Below are 22,660 nucleotides of genomic sequence, written 5' to 3'. Positions count from 1 at the left end.
AAAAACGCAAATATCTGCTTTTTTTTTTGCATCGTTAAAAAAAAAAATTGAAAGTCCAACTTGCAGTGCATAGTGCATGTGAAGCAGATTGGTCAACTCATCACAAAAATAAACTTTTTGTTGACTTTTGGGTGACATCTATGAATAACAAATATTATAGTGAGAAATTCATTATTGATGACATTGTTTTCCTCTCATCTCATTACCGAACTTGTATCACACTTTGGGACAAAGTATTGTATCAAACATATGTACTTGTTTTTAATGGAACCCAACTAAAATATTAACATACAATGAAATATGAAAGAAACAGGCATTATTGTTACTATTAGTTATATAAGAATGTGACTACTGTAATTAGTTTTTTTTTTCAAGAGGCAAGCTGTGGGGGAAAATAATACAAAACTGAAATCATTTTTAAAAATCAACATCAAGTTCTCTATTTTTACAGGAAAATTTGCTCGTCAGTGCAATTTCTCATTAAACTACTTAACCTCTATCCTCACAAAGGATGTGAGAGGTGCTGCCTATCCCAGCTAACTATAGGTACCGGCCGGGGGACAACACCCTGAATCGGTGGCCAGCCAATTGCGGGGCACAAAGAGATGGACGCTCATTCACGTCATTAAAAAACTGTCACTATTTTTGTGTGTGGCAGATTTGAGTAAGTACATGGTTGTTGATTTGTCCATCATGATTCTTATTTACTGCAATAAAGAGCAATTTCCACATTGGTGCTTTCAAGTGCCGTGTCCACCAGTTAGAATGTTTTTCTTTTTACAGGGTGCACTTGTTCACAGTTCGCCATTGGTTGCAGCTGTTGCCATGGAGATACTCTGCTTCTCACTTAGCTTCTTGACCAGGGTAGCAGCAGGAGACAGGAGTACTTTGCGGGAAAGGCGCATCCTACCGTCCTTGGGGTCCCGTCCAAAATATTTCAACTAGTGGAAGAACAGGTTTGCTTTTGTACATGATTTTTTTTTTTTTTTACGGAGGAGAAAGAACAAAACAAACAAAAAATATACCTGAATCTGTTCTCCCACTTGAAACAAATCACTTGGATGTTTGATCTAATTCGGGATGACAAAAAAAAAGGAAAAATCAATTGAATCAGTGACCTTGATACACATCCAATTATGCATCTCTTTCCATTATTCTGTTGTGATTTTAAGCTATTGCAGACTTTCTATCCATTTGAAGTGGGACGGCTGGTAGACGCCCCCCCCCCACGTGCTCGCACTCCGACACTCACCCGTCTGTGGTCCAACTGGGAGACGTGCACAAGGGCGGGGCTCATGTTAGGATACAGCTTCACCATGATGCCAATATCACTGTAGCAAATTATGAAAAAAAAGTATCAGTGTGACAGGAAATAAAATATTTCCGAATTTTAAAGAAATGACTGTTGTAGCGAACCATATTTCAGTGATTGTGGCTGTGTAAATGGCACCAAATTCCAGTTCTTGCTCTTGCTGCAAAAGAAATCCCCCCCACAGCACCAAAATGTCCCTTTAGTGTCCATTTCGGTTATCTTTACATAATGTACCGTAGATATATATAAAGGTCACACACATCATCTCTACAGGTCTCGCTGATGAAGTGCTGTGCCTCGCTCAGCGCTCCTGGCGTGGGAGCAAAGATGGAAAAGGTCTCCTCATCCATCTGACTGATAGTCACGCCTTAAAATGGAAAAAATCTACCTGAACTTCTGCGGTACTGCTTCCCGTCTGAAATTCAGCGGTGTTACCTGTTTGAGCTTGTAACCGGCGAAGGTTGTAGCCTCCTGGTCCAACGAAGAGAGCCCGCCTGGATGCAGGCACGCGCACCTCCTCTAAAGAAAAAACAAATACAGTGGTACATCTACTTAGAAAAATAATAGGTTACAGGATTTGTTTCCTAACTTGGATTTTTCGGAAGAAGATTTTACATCAAATCAGCATAATTCGTTCCACAAGCTTCAATCATGATTTTTTTCCAAATTGGACAGTAATCTGCATATTAAAGTGTTTCATCACCTGAAAAATGTCTATGCAGAACCATTCCTAAGTAGCATTGAAGGGGGATCCAAAACTTACCGACAACTGGGCCATTTGACTTTCTGCTCGACCTGGGTTTTGCCAGACTTTTGTTCATGATCCCCAAGATCTCCCTCTTTGCCACTAAAATGTAATGTTTACCAAATTAAAACAGCAAAAAAATGTATGGAAATAAATAATGTAGAAAAAAAGGACAAATAAATGCAAAAAAAAAAATGCAGTACCTGTGGCCTGCTGGATGGCCTCCATGACCACCTTGAGAGGCAGACCGGGAATCTTCACATCGGCCTGGAAGGTCAACAGAAAAAAAATAGGGTTTGTATTCGAACAAGCAGGAGTGTGCTACTGTATATACTACAGGGTGAAAACTGTGACAATAAGTGTGCATGCCTACTACTGGCTAAATCGTAAACTACAGCAACAATAAGACAACAGTTATTACAGAAGCCTTGATTAAAAAAAATCAAGATTGATGAATATTGAACCATGCTACATGGCTTCCAAGTTTCCCGGTGATTGATAAAAGAATAACTATTTGAAAAGCAATTTGATACTAATTCAAATAATACAATAATACATTGATTATTGTGGTTAATAGGTTCTAAGACGGGTTGCAATAGGATATTAACTGCATTGTAGGGACAGTGATTTTATGGTGTCTATTTAAAATTACTTCCACTTTTAAGATCTTCTTTAGACTTGTATTTTACTCTGAGGTAGATACTGCTCTCTAGTGACCAGTGAATACATTTTTAATGATTTATTATTTTCTATTCTGTGGACCTGTAATGCAGTGATGCCTTTGCTGGTTCCTGCCAGTTTGAAGTCCATATCTCCAAGGTAGTCCTCTATTCCCTGTACACAACATTGGTCAAGAGACAATTTAGTCAAATGTCAATCCTGTTGTTCTACTTTTACAACATATAACAAATGCACATTACCAAAATGTCAGTGAGCAATCTATAGTCTTGGATTTCTGAGGGTTTTTCAGGGTTGCATTTGGAGATGAGGCCCACGGCCACACCAGCCACAGCCGAGGAGATGGGGACGCCTGAAATGATGTGCAACAAAAATATAAGAACAATAAGTATAGATGGACTTCTGTTTTGATCTAGTACAAGACAAGACATGGGATAAAAGGAATAAGGATGTAGTTAAAGAAATAAATTATTAAAGGAGCAATATTTAACCCTGTAATGGAGTGGTTAGCAAGCCTGCCTTAGAGTTCTGAGTTTGAGGGTTCAATACCCAGTGTCCTTTGCATGTACGCACCAGGCTTCTGTGGGTTTTCTCCAAGGACAATTTCTCGTGTATAAGACACCCACTGATTCACAATTTTCACCAACATATTTATGGTCTTAATAGGGAGAACAAATGTGTTACTTTTTACTTAAGAAAAATCATGTGGAATTTCTGAGATACTGTATCAATCAAAAGCAAGGAACTAAGTCATCCAGCAATGGTTGTTTTCTTACTGCAAAACAGGAAATAACCAACAAAAAGTAAATGTTACTTTTAAGGCATCTACTGGTGTAAAACAGTTTAGCAAGTCTTGTGCGCATATAAGCGGCACCCTTGAGTCATTACTTTTTTGTTACAAATACGGCTTATATGCGAGAAAATACAGCAAGTGACCAAACCCAAGAAAGAAGTGAGAAAAAAAAACATCAAAAGGAAAAATGCAGCAAGAAATACTTAAGTGAAACAGAGTTAAAAAAAGAATGTAAACAACGAAGGTGGGTAGATTTTAAAGAAGAAATCATTCATGATGATGTCACCAACCTGCATCCATGAGTGCCAAGCTTCCCCCACATGTGGAAGCCATGGATGAAGACCCTTAAATACGAGAGAGATAACAGTCAAGTAAGTGGCTGTTACCCACGTGGGACCCCCACAAAATCGTCTTTAGCACCTCACCGTTTGACTCCAACACCTCAGCCGTGACCCTGATGGTGAAAGGGAAGTCCTTGGGGATGATTGGTCGCAGCGCTTTCTCTGCTAGGGCTCCTACAAAAACAAAAGTTTTTCTCACCATGCCCCGTGTTTGATTGGTGGCCAATCTTACCATGTCCTAGCTCTCTTCTTTTGAGACCTCCCATCTTCCCGACCTCGTTAGTGGCATAAGGCGGGAACTGATGAAATGAAACCAGATAAGTAGTCAATCAAATTCAATTGACGGTGTCAGCTGTCCTATCCATTTGATTTTTATTTACCTCATAATGAAGCATAAAGTTTTTGTCCTTGATGCCACTGTGGATAGAGAATTTCATTTACCACAGTTTCGTTCATTGGCGTTTTCGTTATTCTATTCTTACCTCAATGCTGTAGTGACAATGTCCGCTTTAACACTGGATTCCAGTGAATCAAATGTGACGCTACACAAAACCTAAAACACATTTTTTAGGACATTTTAAGAGATAAAACAATGTTTTTGCTGTCTAAAAGTCATACCTGGGTTTGTCCTCTCTGGAACAAAGCGGATCCATGAAGTGGTTTAAAGAGGTCCACATCACAAGAAATGTCTCTTAAAGCAGACAACTCCCTGCCGTCGCACCTGAACAAATGCCCTCGTCAAAAACATGCCTGCATCATTGGACGTGCGGAAAATTGTAGGAACATACCTCCTGTATTCATTGAGCACTAAATTCCTAAAGATGTCCCGACTCACAATGTTAAAAGACTCGATGATTTCAAACGGTTCAGCTTCGGGAAATTTCTCTAAAGGAAGAATTACAATTAGAACTTTCGAAGGCAGTGTTTCAAGTCAGACGACAACAATCACCTTTGACGTATTCCTCGGTTTCAAGGCGGATTTTGTTGATGGCTTCGTCTCTTGAAATCTGTGCGTGTGATATGATGACATATATACAATAAGAGTTGAGCCCTGAGAGTCAAATTCAGAGTACAGCAATCCCTCGATTATTGTGTCTTCACTTATCACGAATTCACTACCGGGCGATTTTTTCCCCGCTTATCAATTATAAAAAACAAAAAAAATTTAAGTTAATAAAAAGGTGAAAATCCTCGCTGAAAATGTAAGTGGAACCCATTCTTGCTACTAGGACTCAGCACTGAAGGGTGAAAAAAATGTTATAATAATGTGTTATAAAAATGTGACACTACTTTGCGATTTTTCGATTATCTTGATGTCTGCTCTACATTAACCGCCATATTCGATGGATTACTGTATGGTCACATTTCTGACCTACGTGAGCTTGAATCCCTTCTTTACTTTTCCCATCGGATACCATTTAAATTTGAGTTAAATAGGAAAATCCATTGTCGGTACCCCGAAAATCCCGACCTCTGATTTTTGACTACATTAAACCAAAAACCAATCACATCTTCAGTTTCATATCACCAACATATCCTGCAAGTTTGATGATAACCCCCCAAACTCCTAATTTTTTGAATAATTTTAGGACAAACAGACAGCAAAAGAAAGAAACAGCGAGTATGGAATCGTATACATAAACTCCGCCTTCCATACGTTTCACCTAATGGCGAGTTAAAGGCAGCAAACAACACATTGAGTTTTGACATTTACCTTATCATGTGTATAATCGGTAAAAACGGCATAGATCTTCTCTGAAGCCGATCTGTGTGCACATATAGAAACAATGAATTAAGCTTGTTTACACTTGAATAATCTGAAACACAGGTGTGCGTGTCTCACTGCCGCATGTGCGCCACAATGTCCGCAGAGGGCGAGAACATCTTAGGGGGCGTACGCTTGGTGATTTTAAGCTCTCGCGCCAGCTGCTGGATGGCAAAGATGATTTGCTGGGTGTGCTTGACGCCAACCTTGATAGCGTGAGAAAAGTCCTGCTGCAGGACGTTCTCGGCCGACGCCTCGATCATCACTGGGATATAAACACCGAGGGATGTAGAAGAAGCCGAAATTCGGGGAATTTTTTTTCAATCTCAACTTCAACTAACCCACTTGACTGCTGGGGGCTCCGGCCACAATCATGTTGAGCGTACTGGAAGCCATCTCTGCTCTGGTTGGGTTGACCAGCATCTCTCCACCCACCAAGCCTATACGCACCGCTCCTGAAATAAATTCATATAAACGGAAATTGATCATACCGTAAAGCAGAGGTGTCAAACTAATTTTTGCCGTGAGCAACGTTGCAGTTTGGGCTTTCTTCAAAAACCATAATTTGGGTCAATTTCAGTAAATATTTAACTTATTTGGCTGCCATTGACAGCGCAATCCATTTCCAATCCATTTCAACTAGGAGGGGCAAAAGAATATTTATTCGACCCTCCTAGTCAAAATGAATAGGGTGTCCCGTGCAGTCTATGATGGGATAATAAACAGTTTAGTGACATTGTTGATGTTAAAATTATTTAAAGTCTTTTAGTTTTTTGCTTATTTGTAAAAAAAATGGTATTCTGTACATTTTGAAATTTAGGCTTTTCTAATGTATAGGAAAAACTTAAACATTCTTAGTTTTTCTATTTTCATTTACAATTTTTAATAAGAAAAAAAATATTTAAATAAAACCCATAAATATGCTTTTATTTTAATATTTAGTTAAAAAAATCTCAAAATTACTAATTGTCTTTTAATAGAAAACTAGGATAAATATAAATATGCTATTAAAATCATTGGATTCAATTAGTATTTGTCCCTTATGTACAATTTTAATTTAAAAAGGAGGTACAATCAGAAAATATTCTCGGTCTTAATTTTTACAAATTTTGTTAAAAACGGGGAAATAATCTCCTCTTTCTGGATTTTACATGCATTTTATTTCAGAAAAAAAACACGAAGCTGTTGCACGTGATATACTGTGGCAGACTTCACAATAGAGAAGCCTGATGGCCCAACAGGGCATTGGGGAAACCCTGCATATGGTGCAAAAATAAAACAACCCGTTTATGAAAATTAATCAAATATGAGGCGGCAAACACAAAAAGTAAAACAGCTACATTGGGCAAGAATTAACCAATAAAAAAAAAACAATTAACTCAATTATTGATGGTATTTGTAGGTAGGGAATGAATGTGTGAATGTATGCAAGGTGAATTAAAGAATGACACTTGCTTCTTAGATGCTTAAAAGAGTTACTGTGGAATTAGTATGTTCCTCACCTATAGGTCCGTTCCAAGGAATGTCCGAGAGCGCGAGAGCGGCTGAAGCTTAAATAGCAAAAAAAAAAAAAAAACAGTTACCTAACTCATATTATAATTAAAGTGGGAATATCTCATAGAATATTCCCGCCTTACCGGCGTTAATGGCCAGCACATCTGGATCGTTGACGCTATCCACGGCCAGCAAATTACATAGAATCTACAAAAAAATATCAAGATAATGTTTATTTATCAATTTTCAGAGGGAGCAATAATTAGAACCGACCTGAGTGTCATAAAAATAACCCGCCGGGAAGAGAGGCCGAATTGATCTGTCTGGACACAAGAAAATAAAAACATTCGGTTAATGGTGAGTTGGGTAACACAACAACTCTAAATTTGATGAGGTTACCTATGAGTCTGCTGGTTAGAATCTCGTGGTCTGTGGTACCAAGTTCTCGCCTTAAATAGTTGGTGGGGATTCTTCCGGCCGCTGCCGCCTTTTGCCTGTAGTCTACCTGCCAACCAAATAGCACAAATTAAAGCACCAAACAAGGGAGAACAATAATATAAAATAATAACGTACCACCAGAGGCATGAAATGAGACGGAGATGGCTTGGTTTTGCTCACAGCGGTCACCATCACAGAGGTGTCACCCAGCTTAAAATAATGATTAAAAAAAAGTTTGATTTATTATAGTAATCCCTCGAATATTGCAGTTAATGTAGAACAGACATGGCCACAACAAGCAGAAAACTGCGAAGTAGGATCACCCCTATTATAACTATTTTTTTATGTATTCAATCAAGTCCTATTAACAGGGCAGTGGCTTCCGCTTGCAAGTTTCAGCATGGATTTTCAACTGGATTTGAACCCAGGTCCCCCACTCGAGGGTTTACTGTACAGCAAAATAAATAAATAAAAATACTTTTCAATCAATGTTCATGGCGAATTTACCTGCACTACAGCAGAACCATCAGCAAACTTTGCGAGTCTGCCAGATGAGATTTCCAGCTTTCTGCAAAATACACCCAACATTTAAATTAAAGGTTACGCTTAGTAACAGTCCAGGTGTTTCCTTCCTAAATGGGATTAACCTTAAATTATTATAACAAAACAGTTCAGATACACATCACTTTTTGAGCAAATCAGAAGAGTTCACCTCGCTTACACTACAAAATAATCGTGTCCGACTATCATTACGACCTCGGCGTACTCACTTGTCTCCGAGGTCCACTCCCACAGTTCGTACATTGCAGTGGTTTTTGTACACGCTCTGGTGACAAAAACGTACACAACAGCGAGTTAAAGAACGCCCAAACCGTAGTAAATCCGTCATAACTTAATTTGGAAGAAAGAGCCAATAAAACAAAATAAATTTGTCAGGAAAGGCGACTTCACGCCGCAAATTTGCGCGAGGACGCGTCCATGACAGGGGAAACGGAAGCGCATCTACAAGAAAGGTTCTGATTGGAGATTCACGTTCCGTGTCCGTCAGCTAAAGTGTCCGACACAAAACATCTTCAAAAAGAAAGATTTAAAAAAATATCGATGGAAATTTCTTGTAAGCGAAGATTTTATAAAGTTTATACTAATTTGCCTTCTGTCATAGTCATTGTTTACTATTCCAAATATAGTTCCTTTATGAAAGCAACGCATTTTCTAATATTAGGGCAATTTTAGTAAGGTTGATTGAGGTTAGTTTACTCGTCTGTACGTCTTCTTTCCCCCTGGCTGCAATAGTATTTGAGTTACAATTTATGTTAAAGACTCGTTATTGTTGTATGGAAAGAGGTCAACAAATAATGCTCTTGTGTACTTCCCATTTGATTGCATAGGTGTTGATATAAGTGACGAGTCACTATTAAGTAAACTTCCAATGGAAGGAGCCAGCTGGCCGGAGCAATGGGGATGCTGCAGTTGCTATGACAACGCCGGATATGCTACATCAATGAATTCCACCCAATTGAACGCTCCAGCTCATTTCCACTCAAAAGACACACTGGGCATGAAAATACTTACCACATATTTTGATAGATTTTAGATTTTTGTTAACATATTTTCAAATCTACATAATGTATAAACAAAATGATGTTTCTAGGTCAGTGAAATTATAAAAGGGTTTAAAAATGTTTGAAAGTGTACGTACCTTATGAAAGGAGAAAAGCTACATTAAACAAAATTGCAACAATGACACAAAAACAGTCACACAAATGTCTCTTAATTGATGAACTTTAATTACATCAAACGGGTTTATTTAAAAGTGGAAAAGCAGGGAAAACTCATCGCCATCTCAACAATAACCCACCTGGTTCACGGACAGTGTTTGTAATGTATCCTGTAAGTACTTATATGTGCTTCTAAGGTCATCCAGAGTGCAATAAACACACATTATGGAATTAATGCAGTGATATTTAAGATGGTACATTATTGTAGAATTATCCTTCATACAGGGTGGAAATGAAAAGTCTACACACCTCTGTTCGAATACTCTCAAAATCTGATTGGTCGGCTGGTGGCTTCACCGTGCAAGCTTTGGAAAAGTCCACATGCAGAATAGTAGCAACCCATAGTTGTACGCGTGTGCTGTCATCTTGTATTCAAGTTCATAAAGGGATCCAAAATGAATCATCCAGGCTACGTGGATTTTCTTTTTGGGGTTGTGGGGGCTGCAATTTGGCACTTGAATTGTCATCTATACAAAGAGTAGTGCACATCACAGCTGAAGGGAGAGGAAATAAAAGGAACAGGGCGGAAAAAGAGGAACGTCTTTGTCCCTTTCCTTGATTCAAGGAAGAAAAGCAAAACACATTTTTAGCGACAAGATTGGAATTAAACAAAATAACGGGATTTTACAATCTTTTTCCTTGCCGTCTGTCTACCAGGCTTCACCCCTCCAAGACCACCTAGCAAATTCCCGGCAAGCCAAGAAGAGTAGAAAGATGAAGAAAGAAGATTAGAAACAGCACTACTAGAGTAAATGGAGAATACAAACACCATAATATAGCTTCCAAAACTCATTAGCTGCACTTGACAGAAACAGACGGAATCCATTTTGAACTGGGAGAGCGCGGCTCATCCTTTGTCAGATCATCCAAGTTCAAAACCGATTGGACGTCTATTACCGTCAACTGCAGTGATACTTAATATATCAGAATGGGAAAGGTTCATAAAAGTGGGTGTTACTCAACAAACAAGTGGAGAAGGCCCAAAGCAGATGTGGTTGATGATAACAGCAGGACAAAAAGCAGGAAGTGAAAGCTAGCCGGGAACAGCATGCGTCGTCATGGCAACAAAATACTGGGTAGGGAAAGTCATTTAAATTAAAAAGTCTGCATGTGTGATTGCATTTGCAGGGAAGATGGATGACACGGGTTATATCATGTTTGGGGTTCCTATGGCAACAAGCCTCACCCCCAACTCACTCACCACGCGTGGGTGGGGCTTAGCACTCGCCACTTCGGCTTTTTGACTTTCTGCCCTCCACATCTGTGGAATAAAGCAACGTCATTACAAACACACGCAGATAAAAAAAAAACTACTGTATGAGTACAAAGGTAATAAATAAGCATGAGGAAAAGGACTAGTGTTCCATTCCAAATTAAACGTACAAAGACAATACCTCACGACTCACTGGCATTATTAACCCTCCTGTTACACAAAATTAAACAATTAAATTTGGAAGAAACATGGCTAATTTTGGCCAACTTAAAAATGTCTACACCTATTATTGTTTTGGTTTAAAAGTTTAAAAAACATGCTGCAAAAATGCATTCGACTGAGGGCACAAATAGCTTTAATTAACCAATTTGTCAATGATACAATGTTGATTCTATGGACACATACGTAGATATTAAAAAGTATGCCACGATTAGATTCGAGGACCATCAATCAATTTATTACAAAACAAAGCAATTTTGACGCTTGACAATTATGTTGCTGGAACATTAAAAAATAAAATAAAATAAAATAATCAGAAAAAATATCTAAAAGATCATAGATAATTTAGAATGTTACAGTTTGGATCTGCCCTGGAAAATTTAAAAAAATATTAAATATGTGTAAGAGTAAAAGAAAAAAAAGTACAATCTGCTGAATAAAAAAATATTCCCAAAATATGTTTACGTAAACGTAACAGGAGGGCTAATTATCAGGTCTTCATAATAAGATGTTTGTTTTCCAGCATGTCAACAGTCTGACAGGAGAAATCATATACACAAAGGAACATAAAGGAAAACTTAGTGTATAAAAAATAATGATCCCAGAGATTAAAATGAAAAATGAAGGAAGACACAGAGCACGCGGGGAGTTCCAAAAAAGTACCTTGACTTAGGATTTTCCCCATCAATTTCAATTAATGGTAATCAATGTGAAAAAAAATAGCTTAATGAAAATAACAAATGTTTGTGAGTTGTGGAACTCATAAGTCAAGGTTGCCAACATTCATTTGCTTTCTTAAATTCCTTTTTTGGTGATTTACAAAGTGAATGGTGAGAAATGTGAATAAAACACAAGCAAAACCTCCAAAACAAAAAGGGAAAAAAATAAAGAAACCAGCACCATGGGACCACCAGCACAAAAGGAAAGGACCCCCACCATCACAGATGTCGACGGGCCAGAACCTCCCCCTCGTCACACACACCCGTACTCGAACCACAATTGATTGTCCTCGGCCTCCAAACGCTCGGACCCGTCCGGGCCGTCTGATTGGCTCGACGGGTACGAGGCCGCGGGAGGACCGCTGATATTGCTGACCAGGGTGGGATTGAGGGAGAGGAAGGGGAGGCTTTTGCCCGCCGCCGACTCTCTAAAGATGGAGTCCATGAAGACAGACTCGGCGGTGAAGGACGGACCAAGGAAGGACTCGAGAGCAGGGAGCTCAGCTTCATCCGAGCTCGGGCACGGTAGGCTGAGGGACTTTGGCAAGGGTGGGGTACCTGGGGGTCCCGTTCGGGTGTACTCACTGGGCGCCAGTTGGCATTGGACCCCATCGACGGACACGGGCGGCCGGTTGTCCTTGGAGAGCATGTCGTGGATGCTGGTGCGCCGCGAGCTGCCCTCGGCCGTGGAGATGACGCTGCTGGCACGCGGCAGGGTGGACGCCGACACCGACCCCGAAGCTCGGTCCAGGCGTTCGGAGACGGACACCGCCCGCGATTGGGCGGAGAGACCCGGCCGAGCCGAGCCCTTCACACGTGTGCTTTCGGCCTTGCGCAGGCTGGGTCGACCCGCTTGCCCCGAAGAACGAGGCGGGCGCTCGGTGGCGACGGCCGCCGCTTTGCCGCTGGACGACCGCAGGATGCCACGTGCCCGGGTGGCTGGGCGTTCTTTCTGTGCACGCTCAGAGGAAGCCAGGAGGCGAGGAGAGTCCACGGTAAGATTTTCCTGACTGCCTGACTACATGAGACACACAGGAAAGAATCAGTGCAGTAGTTTTCATACATACATGCACTAGTTTAAATACCTCGACCTACGATCAGCTGAACCTACGACATGCTCGAGGTACGATGAAAATTTAGATCGAATAATTTTCCCTAGATACGATCACAATTTTGAGATGTGACCAAGTTAGGTGCCCATGACAAGAGAGCCTGTTTAACATTGTGGCGCACGGTCGTTTTTTGTCGCGTCTCTTTCGTGTATAACAGATATCTACGAGCACTGAACAATTTATTCAGACTAGTTTCTCCTACACATCGACCAGGAAACGCACAACGCGCATACGTGGGCAAAAAGAGGGCTTTCTGGGTAATGAAGTATACTCGTGCACACAACATCGATAGGCAATGGCACCCTTTCTCAGAATTAAACCTTATTACCCACAATCAATACGTGGGTAGGCTGTTATTCCTTCCTTAGCCTGTTAGATCCGACGATTGCGCATTCAAGACTACTTCTCGTTGGCAAGTGGTCATGCGTTATCCTATTGTTGACATTTGTGTGCATCATTTTCGTAATATTTTGAAAGGAATACAACAGCAAACAGCGCATCGATAGCGAACGCGAGTGTGCAGGCGTGGCAAATAGCTAACCTGCCCAGAACAAAGGTTAAAAAAAATGAAAACAAAATTAGATTCAATTTTGTTTAAATTCACATTAAAAGGTATGTTTGAGTGTGTGTGTATATATTAATCCAAGTTAATTTAAATTTGTTCGTTTAGGAGTGCGTTGTTGCCGTGGATAAAAGCCCCCCTAAATCTAGATTTTTTTTAAATTAATTCTATAAAAAAAACTAAATATTCAGGGCTTTTAATCCAGTTCTTTTAATCCATTTATACAAAAAAGTCTAAATATTATATCTAAAATGGTCCGGCCCACGTGACATCGAGTTGACGTTAATGCGGCCCGCGAACCAACCCGAGTCCAGATATGGGCAAACTATGGCCCACGGGCCACATCTGGCCCGCTAGGCCTTTTAATCCGGCCCACCGACGTAGTCCAAATAATGTTTTTTATTTTTCTTTTTTCCCCAAGATGGCAGTAGCTCTGTCCACTCTTTTTTGTTTTTCGTGTTTTATAGCCCCTCTATCTTTTTTTAAATTACATTTTAATCTTTCTTAATACATTCCTTTTTACTTTACTTTGTATTTTATACTTTTTACTTTAATGATGAGTGATGGGTATGTTAATACTTTAGTCCTTTTTTTCTGTTTATGTTTCATATGTACTGTTAACGGATGCACTTTTTTATATGTATCATATCTTGTACTGACCCGGCCCATCTGTCAAAATTTTAAAGTCAATGTGGCCCCCGGGCCGAAAAGTTTGCCCACACCTGCCCTAGACCCTTGTGGTTAAAAGCGGTTGAGAAAATGAGTGAATTCCTAAAATGTATACACTAAATTTGAAGAGCTACCTCGGCGGGGTCGATTCCCTCATCCAGGAACTGCTGCAGCGAAAGCACCTCGCTGCCCGGGGACGCAGTCTTTTTGATGCACCCAGGAAGGGGTGCTGTGGCTGACGGTTCCAGAGTAGCCCGGGTGGGCCCAGGGCTCCGGTGGGATGAGCGCGAAGACGTCTGCTGGACAGGACTGCTGCCGCTGCTGGACCAGGCTTCTTGCTCCAAACTCAAGCTGAATTCGCCACTGCTCTCACTTTGAGGGCGACTGGCGATGCCGTTCAATGTGCCTGACGAGGACAGAACACAGATTTGGACTTTGTTGCTGACCATAAAAACCTTGTATTTATGCATTTGATGTTAGTATATATATAATTTTTAGTATGAAGTTTTTAAGTGCCATGTCCTCATTTAAATGATTCCTAAGTGACATCATTCTGTTACAGTTCAAGAATATAAAATTGAATCAATCTAAATTAGGAGATTGTCATCCTACAGCATAATGACTTTTTAACAAAATATTTATTGCCCAATTTTATTAATCATACCATTGTTACCACTAATTGTGATCTTAACAGAAATAACATCAATACAGATTATTATTTTCTTATCATAGATAACGTCTGCCAGAGGGTTAAAATTTAAACAACATCGTGGTTCATGACGTTATTTTTTCATTCATTCATTTTCTGAATCGCTTGATCCTCAGTCGGGCCGCGGGGGGTGCTGGCGCCTATTCCAGCTGACTTCGGGCCAGAAGCAGGGGATTCCCTGAATTGGGTGACCAGCCAATCGCAGGGCACAAGGAGACAAACAATCATTCATGATCACACTCATAGCTAGGGGCAATTTAGAATGTCCAATCAGCCACGCATTTTTGGATTGTGGGATGAAACCGGTGTACCCGGAGAAAACCCACGCAGGCTCGAGGAGAACATGCAAACTCCATACAGATGGACCAACCTGGATTTGAACCCAGTATCCCAGAGCTGTGAGGTCGACGCGCTAACCACTCAAGGCTCATCAGGTTCTTATAATACAATACAATAATACACCCGTATTTTCTAGTGTGTCCTATAAACTTCTATGTAGTAATGTTCAAAAGGATTAATAGATAAACAGATGTTATAGTGTGAAGTTTACATAAACATTTTAAATTCTGCTTACTTAGGAGTTCTGCTTACTTAATATAAGTTATCGTAATTTAACATCATCTGTGCTTAATTCTGAACGTTGCATTCTATTTATCAGTTTGACTTACTTAAAATAAGAAAATTAGAAAGTTATTTGTATCATTACAGACTGAAACATTTTTTTATCGATGAGGAGATAAAGATGAAGTTTTGAGGGGTTGCTCGATCACTAAAATTGTTGCATCATTACAGATTGAGACATGTTTTTTATTGATATTGATGAGGAGATAAATATGAAGTTTTGAGAGGTTGCTAGATGACTAAACAGACATTCAAGGAGAACGAGGAAAAGTCACAGGAGTTGGGAGCGTACCTTTGCCCTCCAAAGGAGAGGTGAGTTGGGAGTTATTGTTACTAATACTACTTGTGGTCCTGTTGCTATGGAGACTGGAGGGTCTGGAAGCTGGGGGTTGTGAGAGAACAAAAAGGGAAGAAGGCAAACATGTAGTGACACAAGCAGGAAGTCACAAAGGGGTGGACAGTACACAGTTCAACCCCCGCTGGTGTGGCAGATGGCGCATGCCAGGAGGATGATGGGCAGGAAGTCGAGGCTGCCAATTTGGTAGCGAGAGTCATTGAAACAACCAACAAAGGAAGATTATTTCCGTACAATCCATTCGAATTGGGAGGTCGAAATGGATTGGACCTCTATCGCCATGTGCAATGGCGTCAATCAGATTTGCGCATGACCAAAATGGCTGCTCCAGGGATTAATCAAAGAGGCAAGTAGGGAACCTAAAGATTATCGGGTTTTGACCTGATTCTATGTGATCCCACCTTGAATCTTGGGGTCGTCTGAAGAGCCGGCGACATCCTCACAGGAAGCGTTGTCTGCCAAGCCAAAACATGTCATAATTAAAAATAAATAAAAAGATAATAAACTTCAACGTGCATTTTTTAAGGAGGCAGGGGTTACCTTTGACACGGATCCTCTGCGTGGCCCTTCCGTGTGCAGTGGAGGGCAACGTGAGGACGGCACAGTCAATGGCGTTGGTGGAGAAAGCCAGCTCTTTCATACGCCTGCCGCCAGCCCCTCCACGCCGCCCGCCACTTAAGTCCCCTGCCTCGCCACCCACGTCTAGGTTCTCCGTGCTGCCTGTCCAGTCTCCGCTTGGACCGCCAGCCACCGTCATGGTTTGCAGTAGGTCGTTCATGGCTGCGCGTGAACGCAAAAGGATTAATTTCTGGAAACTTTGATATTCCCTTTGCATTGAATTGATAACCATGGGATGCATCCGAATGGAAACTGTACCCAGCGATGACACATGCATGCATTCACTTTATAATAACGGATTCATTCAGTTTCAGAGCAAAAGAAGTAGTAAGCAGCACTCCCAGGACACAACATTAAAAATGGTTGTTTTATGAGGTCCAATACAAGAGATGGATCAAACACTCTACTTTTACTTCTACTCACATTAACGGAATGGTTTCAACTATTTGTAACACTGAATTTTAGTTGTAAAAATTTTCAAAGTGTATAGTTTATAAATAACAGCTTGGTTCACCTTAGCCATAAAGTTTATTTTTACTGTTTGTATTTTTTATTTACAGTATATCTGGGTGTCAAATTAAATTACTTAAAAATTTACTTATTTACTTTGAATGGATAATTTGCTACTTCCAGCTGTTTATTAAAATTTTGCAATTACATTTTCTCTTAAATGCGCAAAACTTTATTCATGCAAATATTTACTTATTTATTATTCATCTTAAAATACCTCATTGACAGTAGAGCTGAAACAATTGAATGATCACTATTTTGATTGTCATTTAGAGACATTGTTGGCGGAAGATTCATCCAAATAATTATTTCTGATCCCATGTTTCTTAAATTTCAGGTTTTGATACATATTTCATTATTTGTTGTATCATATTATACTTATTTATTTATATATATTAACTTATTTATTACTTATTTATTTGTGTCTAAAATGTCTTTTCCTGTGTCTGTATTCTCAACTTCTTGCTACTGTGACCATGAAATGTCTTGAATACGGGATGAATAAAGTTATCTAATCTATTTCCATTTCGTAAAAAGAGTATAATATAAATGGGTCTATCTATTTAAAAAAAAGATTATTCATTGACAAATGAAATGAAATCCTTGTGACATACATTAATTGGTAAATATTCTAATTTAGACATATTTCATAGGCGCTTTCAATCTAGCCGGATAATTAGACCATTGGTTACTATGGTTAGTGCTGTCCATCTTTGTCAGAGGCAGCTGAGTAAATTATCCAAATCATGTCATGTCTTGGATCTCATCGCTGTGAAGCGAATGTCAAGTGCAAAAAAGACAGCACTTTTCTCTTGCCGCTGTCTTTATTGCCCTTGAAGCGTGAAGGCAAGCAGAAAGTTGCAGTGAACGTAACACACACCAATCAGGCATATCAAAATATGCAAAGGAAATAAATACTCCTAAATTCTAAGTCAAAAGCTCCATCTCGGGTGGCAGAAAATCCCACACGCACATACTTAACACACAAGTGTTGATGCCCTCATTTACATTCTCTCACACAAGACAGATACAGAAGCAAACAGAAAAGCTGGCTTCTCATTGGCTAGGAAGGAGCTGCATATCCAACATGCTTTGCGTGTGCCTTTGACCCTTGTTCTGACATGCTGTTTTGTTGCGTTTTTGCCTATTGAAACTTTATTATTATTAATAGGATATTATTTGGGGACCTTGGAACGGAGTAGGGCATTTACATATGAAATTCAACTCTACTTATGAAACATTCAAGTTACGAAAGCACTTTTGGAACAAATTAATTTCTTAACTAGCGGTACCACTGTATCTTTATCTTAAACGCTTTACAATTCTCATTTATAATATTGACGACCAAAAGAAACAAACATTCTGTGTTCTCTAATCTTTGATGCAAGCAAGTTGGGGTTATTTGTAATTATTCGGCCCAAAAATACACACACACCCAGCCACTCACACAATTTAGAAACATTTTTCTTTTGGAAAACAATGATATTTACTTTAGATTTAAACAGGTATCGGTTTCAGGGCAACTTTATAGCTAAAATGTTGACCCCAAAGCAATGACATTACATGATTTTTAGTATATGAGCCCACTTGTCCACAAATCCAAAATATATAATATAAAATTTTATAAAATGGGATTAATCGATAATCAAAATTCCTACAAATATCCTACAGCCCTACACACATCCATGGACACAACCACAAAGACATTTGTACTCATTCATAGCGATGCACACACATATTATTGAAAAACATCGACAAAGCCCAATTAGTCAACAAACAAACACGTAGTCAGACACGCCCACAACAGCCAATTGCATTAAACAGTCGGCAACGTTCATTCCAAACGAAGCAGAAAGCAGCATAGTAAGTCACATTGTCTAGCATAGCATGAGCAGTTCCTCCAACAGAAAAACGTCTACGGGTGTTAGTCTCAACTACGCCATCTGTGCTAAGTGAAGCACTACAAGAGTGACTATAGTTGAAAAGGACATGTCACTGATGTTAGCAAATGAGAGCGTGCGTTCACACCAACACGAAAGACGCATAACATCAGTGAGCGGTCCCGGCTGGCGGCGGGAGAAAGGAGGAAGACGGCTAAGCGCGGCGGTCTTACACATGGAGCGTCGGTAGATGGCCTTCGCCTTGTCTTTGTCCTTGGATCTGTTCCTCATGAAAGGCAATCGTTTTAAAGCTGCCACAGCACGGAGGACACACAGGGTGGCAGTTGGGGTTAGGCAAAAAAAGAGGAGAGGGGTACTTTGTTAACAGGACAAAGTGAGGGGATTCGGGCAAGCCGAGGCCCTGCACACTCAGCTGGATAGCTCAGCCGTCAGAAAAATCTGCTGAGAGTCATTTTTACACACTCATATCTCACAGTTTCACTAAAATATTTAGATACAGTACAGCTACAATTACTACATCCCCTAAACAACATGACGTCTGCCAAGGATGATTGCTTGTTTACATTTGTTTATTGTTGCCGAAGTTGTATTAAAAACAAGAGCCTTTTAAGTAGGTTTAACAATGAAAAATGATTTTGGCAGTTTTATCCATATTATTATTAGGTTAAATTTGTGTGTAATTTAAGTGCATCCAACAGGTCTCTCTCTTCCATCCGCGAACTCTGCATTGTATTGAACAATATGTCATTTTATTAATAAACATAACGATTAGTTATTTTTTACTCTATTAGTAGATCGTGAATATCCTGTGTTTGGGTGTTTTTTTTCCAGAGGGTGGGAACAAATTAATTGGTATCTAGTTCATTTCTATGGGAAACGTTGATTTGAGATACAAGTAAATCGAGATACGAGCTCAGTCCCAGAACGCATTAGGCTAGTACCTCAAGGTATGAATGTTTCTTATTAAAAACATTTTTTATAATAATTAAACTTGCGTATTCCATTATGAGCAATGTCAAATGTCAATGTAAAATATATGCATAATCTTTAAATTGGAGTTTGATTTCCAAGATAACGGATCAAAAAAAAAAAAACCCTTGGCGGAGGTCTCAGGTGCTAAACAATATTCTTGCTCTTGTGTGTGCTTATAAACATCCATGACCACTTCTGACCTATGAAAGTGACTTTCATGCAGAATTCACACCTTGCACATTTTAACTAATTAAAATGTGCTGTTACTGACAATCTCCCACTGTCGCAAGATGGCCACAATTGTGAGCACTTCCACCGACAACAACCACATCGTACAACATGCCAATGATTACACAAGCACTTGCTTATTCTAACTTATTTCTCCTTGAACGTCATGAAATCAGATGCATCGCCACAACGACATTCACAAATGGCAATGCGATGGCAATGCATTAGAATATGAAAATAGTAGAGAGAAATGACATTTTTATAAACGTTAAAAAACAGGGAGCCTATGTGGTAATGGTTTGATTCCTCTTTACAGGTGAACTGCACACAAAAGTCGACATATAGTTCAATTCAAATGTGAGCTAATTGGTTGGAGTCAAGCAATTGGTGCAGCTCAGCCGTAAAGCAAGCGACACACACAACGGCAATCACGAAAACATGCCCTGAGAGAAGCTCGGGAAGGCTTGTGAACCCTGGCATACCATTGTTGGGGACCTGCCCTTGGGCAAGGCAACGTTGGCCTCTCCTTCCTTACGCATAGATGGATATCAAATCCCCCAGTTAGACAATGTGTTTGGATCATGTGTGCATGCGTATATGTGAACTCACTGCTGCTCCTCTTTTGAGTTAGCGCATCGTCAAGGGAGTTGGAACCGGATCCCACCGAGGAGCTGTCCTGGCTGTCAGCAGGGAAGGACAGGAAGCCATCACCAGACTCTGAGCGGGACGGCGTCAATGTGAGCGAGCGCATTCGCTCCCGACTTTTGGGCTTGATCAGCTTCTTCATCTTCAATGTGATCCAGTTGCCTCGTCTGATGAGGTCAAATAGACACATAGGCAAAGAAAAAATGGCTGTTAATCAGTTTTTGCAATAGTGCGGGGAGTCCAAACTATTCAACAAAGGGCTATAGTGGGTGCAGATGTTTGTTCCAATTGATCCTGCATGGACACTTTAACCAGTGTTTGTTTCAGAAAAAAAGAACACCTGATTTCAAACAACTGATTACACTTTTAAGACACTGTCACATCATTCCAATTTTCATTCCGTTTGGAATAAAAAATCTAAACCGATTTGGAGACAGGCTATTGGATTCATTTTACTTTTAATAGAATCAATTAGTCATACCTCGACTTACAAATGCCTCTTCGTGCAGAATTTTCAGGTTACAATTTTTTTTTTATATGCAAATGAGTGACTCGAGATACGAAAAAGATCCAGGTTACAAAATCCCCCAAAAAGTAAATGCATTTCCTTATCCTTTATTTTATTTTGAAAATATTTAGAACATTGCACTCTCCTGAGCTCTCATTTCATCATTCTCATTATAATGACAAAAAAAGCATTCAATTCAATTAAATTGGCTGTCTCACAACAACCATTTTCAATAATTCAAGGGTTTAGTTGGTAGTTGTGTGAGGATCGTGGAATTAATTAGAAAATTTACAAATAAAGTACACCTCTACTTGTGAAAATTTCAAGTTACAAAAAAAGTTTGGGAATCAATCACCCCCTGTGATCCTTGTGAGGATCTGCTGTTTGGAAAATGAATGAATGAATGATATAGTATCTGTTTCTCACCTGCGTGGAGGTGAGGGATCGTAGAACTTGTACTGATCCATAATCTTCTCCTCCAGCTTCTCCTTCTGTCTCCTCAGCTCATTCAACTTGTCACTAAATAGATGGACAGCAGAATTGCTTTCATTCAGGAACATTTGTCAAGCTATTCTTTTTTTTAAATCTATAAATTTTACATGTATTGTCTCTGCTCAACGTGGAAAAGGTCTTTGCTCTCCATGGTCTGCTCCAGCAATGTGCGGTTTTGCAGCATCAGCGTCTGGATCTGATCCAAGAGGTGGCGGTTCTCCTCTTCTAGGTTGCCCTTCAGCTGACTTAAGAGCTGAGATGAGCATTCAAAAAATTGCATAGAAATATAAAAAAATTTCATGTTGGGTCTTCAACACTGGATCGTTCCCGGTTCATGTCTCGGTTCTCACCTCACACTGGTTGGTGAGTTTGGTGGAGGTGATATCCAGCTGCTGGTACTGCTCTTTGAGCTTGGAAAACTCAGCTTCTAACTTGGTCTGCTCGAGCTTGGCGCCATTCAGTTGACTCTTGATGTTTTTGTGGTCCAGCTGGAGGTTCTCATTGTCTCTCTGCAGCTGCTGGTATGTTGTGTTCAGTCTAGGGGTGGTGGTAAATGTAGAAGTTACATTATTTTGTCCGTCGATTCACCTTAATAGCACACAACCAGACCTGTCATTTTCCTCTTTGAGCAGTTTGTACTGATCAGCAGTGGTTCGGTGGTTCTGGTTCTCTGAAGACATTTTATCTTGCTGCTCCTTCAGGTTCTTCTCCAGCTCTTCCAGATCTCCCCTCCTCTGCAGGAACTGCTTATACCTGTTGGATTAAAACATTCTCATCCTTGAGTTCTACCCATCTGATTCCAAGTACCCCGAATTACTCACTTGTCCTCCAGGTCGCGGTACTGCTGCTCAAGAGACTTGTGGGAGGTCTTAAGGCCGCCGTGTTTGCCAATGAGCGCCTCGTACTCTGACGCTTGCCTCTCGTGGAGCGCTGCTAGCTTGTCGTGGTCCCGTAGGAGTAGCTCGTAGGTGGACCGGAGCTCCTCTTTCTCACGCTGCGTCCCCTCGCGCTCAGCCTCCGCGCTGCTCTGCAAGCCCTGCAACTGAGCGTTCTGTGCCATGAGGGCGGCACTCTGCGAGCCCAGCGTGGAATTCTCCACCTGTAGGGGTGGGCAAGATAACTTGTCACATCAACTTGTGAAACCATGGAAAAAAGGAAATGGCCAAGGTGATGGGATGTCAAGACAATTTTGTCTGCCTTGGGGGGCGCTTTGTCTGCATTTGTCACCAATTATTGCCACCTCCAAGGTGGTATATATGTATA

The 22,660-nt window shown here is 40.3% G+C and overlaps 2 protein-coding genes across 8 annotated transcripts in view; both read right to left on the bottom strand.

Moving 5' to 3' along the window:
- Positions 1–546: 546 nt before the first annotated feature.
- On the bottom strand, positions 547–8,582 carry pnpt1 (polyribonucleotide nucleotidyltransferase 1). The gene is made up of 28 exons (XM_077729088.1): positions 8,337–8,582; positions 8,074–8,134; positions 7,702–7,776; positions 7,528–7,633; positions 7,402–7,451; positions 7,272–7,335; positions 7,137–7,184; positions 5,976–6,089; positions 5,713–5,899; positions 5,584–5,635; positions 4,819–4,876; positions 4,658–4,754; positions 4,488–4,590; positions 4,352–4,422; positions 4,250–4,286; positions 4,102–4,168; positions 3,954–4,043; positions 3,819–3,872; positions 2,978–3,087; positions 2,820–2,891; positions 2,261–2,324; positions 2,076–2,159; positions 1,748–1,831; positions 1,573–1,679; positions 1,417–1,472; positions 1,253–1,331; positions 1,026–1,070; positions 547–941 (listed from the first exon to the last, which is right to left on the bottom strand). The coding sequence occupies exons 1-28, from the start codon at positions 8,453–8,455 to the stop codon at positions 795–797; spliced, it is 2,301 nt and encodes a 766-aa protein (XP_077585214.1). The 5' UTR covers positions 8,456–8,582; the 3' UTR covers positions 547–794.
- A 748-nt stretch (positions 8,583–9,330) lies between these two features.
- The window catches only part of ccdc88ab (coiled-coil and HOOK domain protein 88ab), a 57,720-nt gene continuing 44,390 nt past the window's right edge, over positions 9,331–22,660 (bottom strand). Inside the window, exons 24-38 of one of the 7 annotated variants that reach the window (XM_077729087.1) lie at positions 22,219–22,496; positions 22,007–22,150; positions 21,748–21,934; positions 21,505–21,650; positions 21,332–21,424; positions 20,362–20,564; positions 20,235–20,282; positions 18,765–18,842; positions 16,064–16,303; positions 15,925–15,978; positions 15,461–15,550; positions 13,973–14,244; positions 12,081–12,513; positions 10,546–10,605; positions 9,331–10,022 (exon numbers count right to left, since the gene is read on the bottom strand). In XM_077729087.1, coding sequence (XP_077585213.1) covers positions 10,562–10,605; positions 12,081–12,513; positions 13,973–14,244; positions 15,461–15,550; positions 15,925–15,978; positions 16,064–16,303; positions 18,765–18,842; positions 20,235–20,282; positions 20,362–20,564; positions 21,332–21,424; positions 21,505–21,650; positions 21,748–21,934; positions 22,007–22,150; positions 22,219–22,496 — 2,310 coding nt within the window. In that variant the 3' untranslated portion in view covers positions 9,331–10,022; positions 10,546–10,561. Of the gene's footprint in view, positions 12,514–13,972; positions 14,245–15,460; positions 15,551–15,924; positions 15,979–16,063; positions 16,304–18,764; positions 18,843–20,234; positions 20,283–20,361; positions 20,565–21,331; positions 21,425–21,504; positions 21,651–21,747; positions 21,935–22,006; positions 22,151–22,218; positions 22,497–22,660 lie in introns of all 7 variants that reach the window. The other 6 variants (XR_013327997.1, XM_077729086.1, XM_077729081.1 and 3 more) reach the window with 6 other exon arrangements.

The sequence above is a fragment of the Stigmatopora nigra genome, chromosome 12 (assembly GCF_051989575.1).
Source record: "Stigmatopora nigra isolate UIUO_SnigA chromosome 12, RoL_Snig_1.1, whole genome shotgun sequence".
NCBI lineage: Eukaryota > Metazoa > Chordata > Actinopteri > Syngnathiformes > Syngnathidae > Stigmatopora > Stigmatopora nigra.
Note: the sequence above shows the minus strand (reverse complement) of the source record. Positions and strands in the feature narration are given on the sequence as shown.

Coding starts and splice junctions, on each gene's coding strand:
- pnpt1 (XM_077729088.1), bottom strand. CDS start 8,455: ATGACGGATTTACTACGGTTTGGGCGTTCTTTAACTCGCTGTTGTGTA. Junction 4,755..4,818: donor AACCGAGGAATACGTCAAAG/GTGATTGTTGTC, acceptor TTCTTCCTTTAG/AGAAATTTCCCGAAGCTGAA. Junction 1,680..1,747: donor CCGGTTACAAGCTCAAACAG/GTAACACCGCTG, acceptor TTCCATTTTAAG/GCGTGACTATCAGTCAGATG.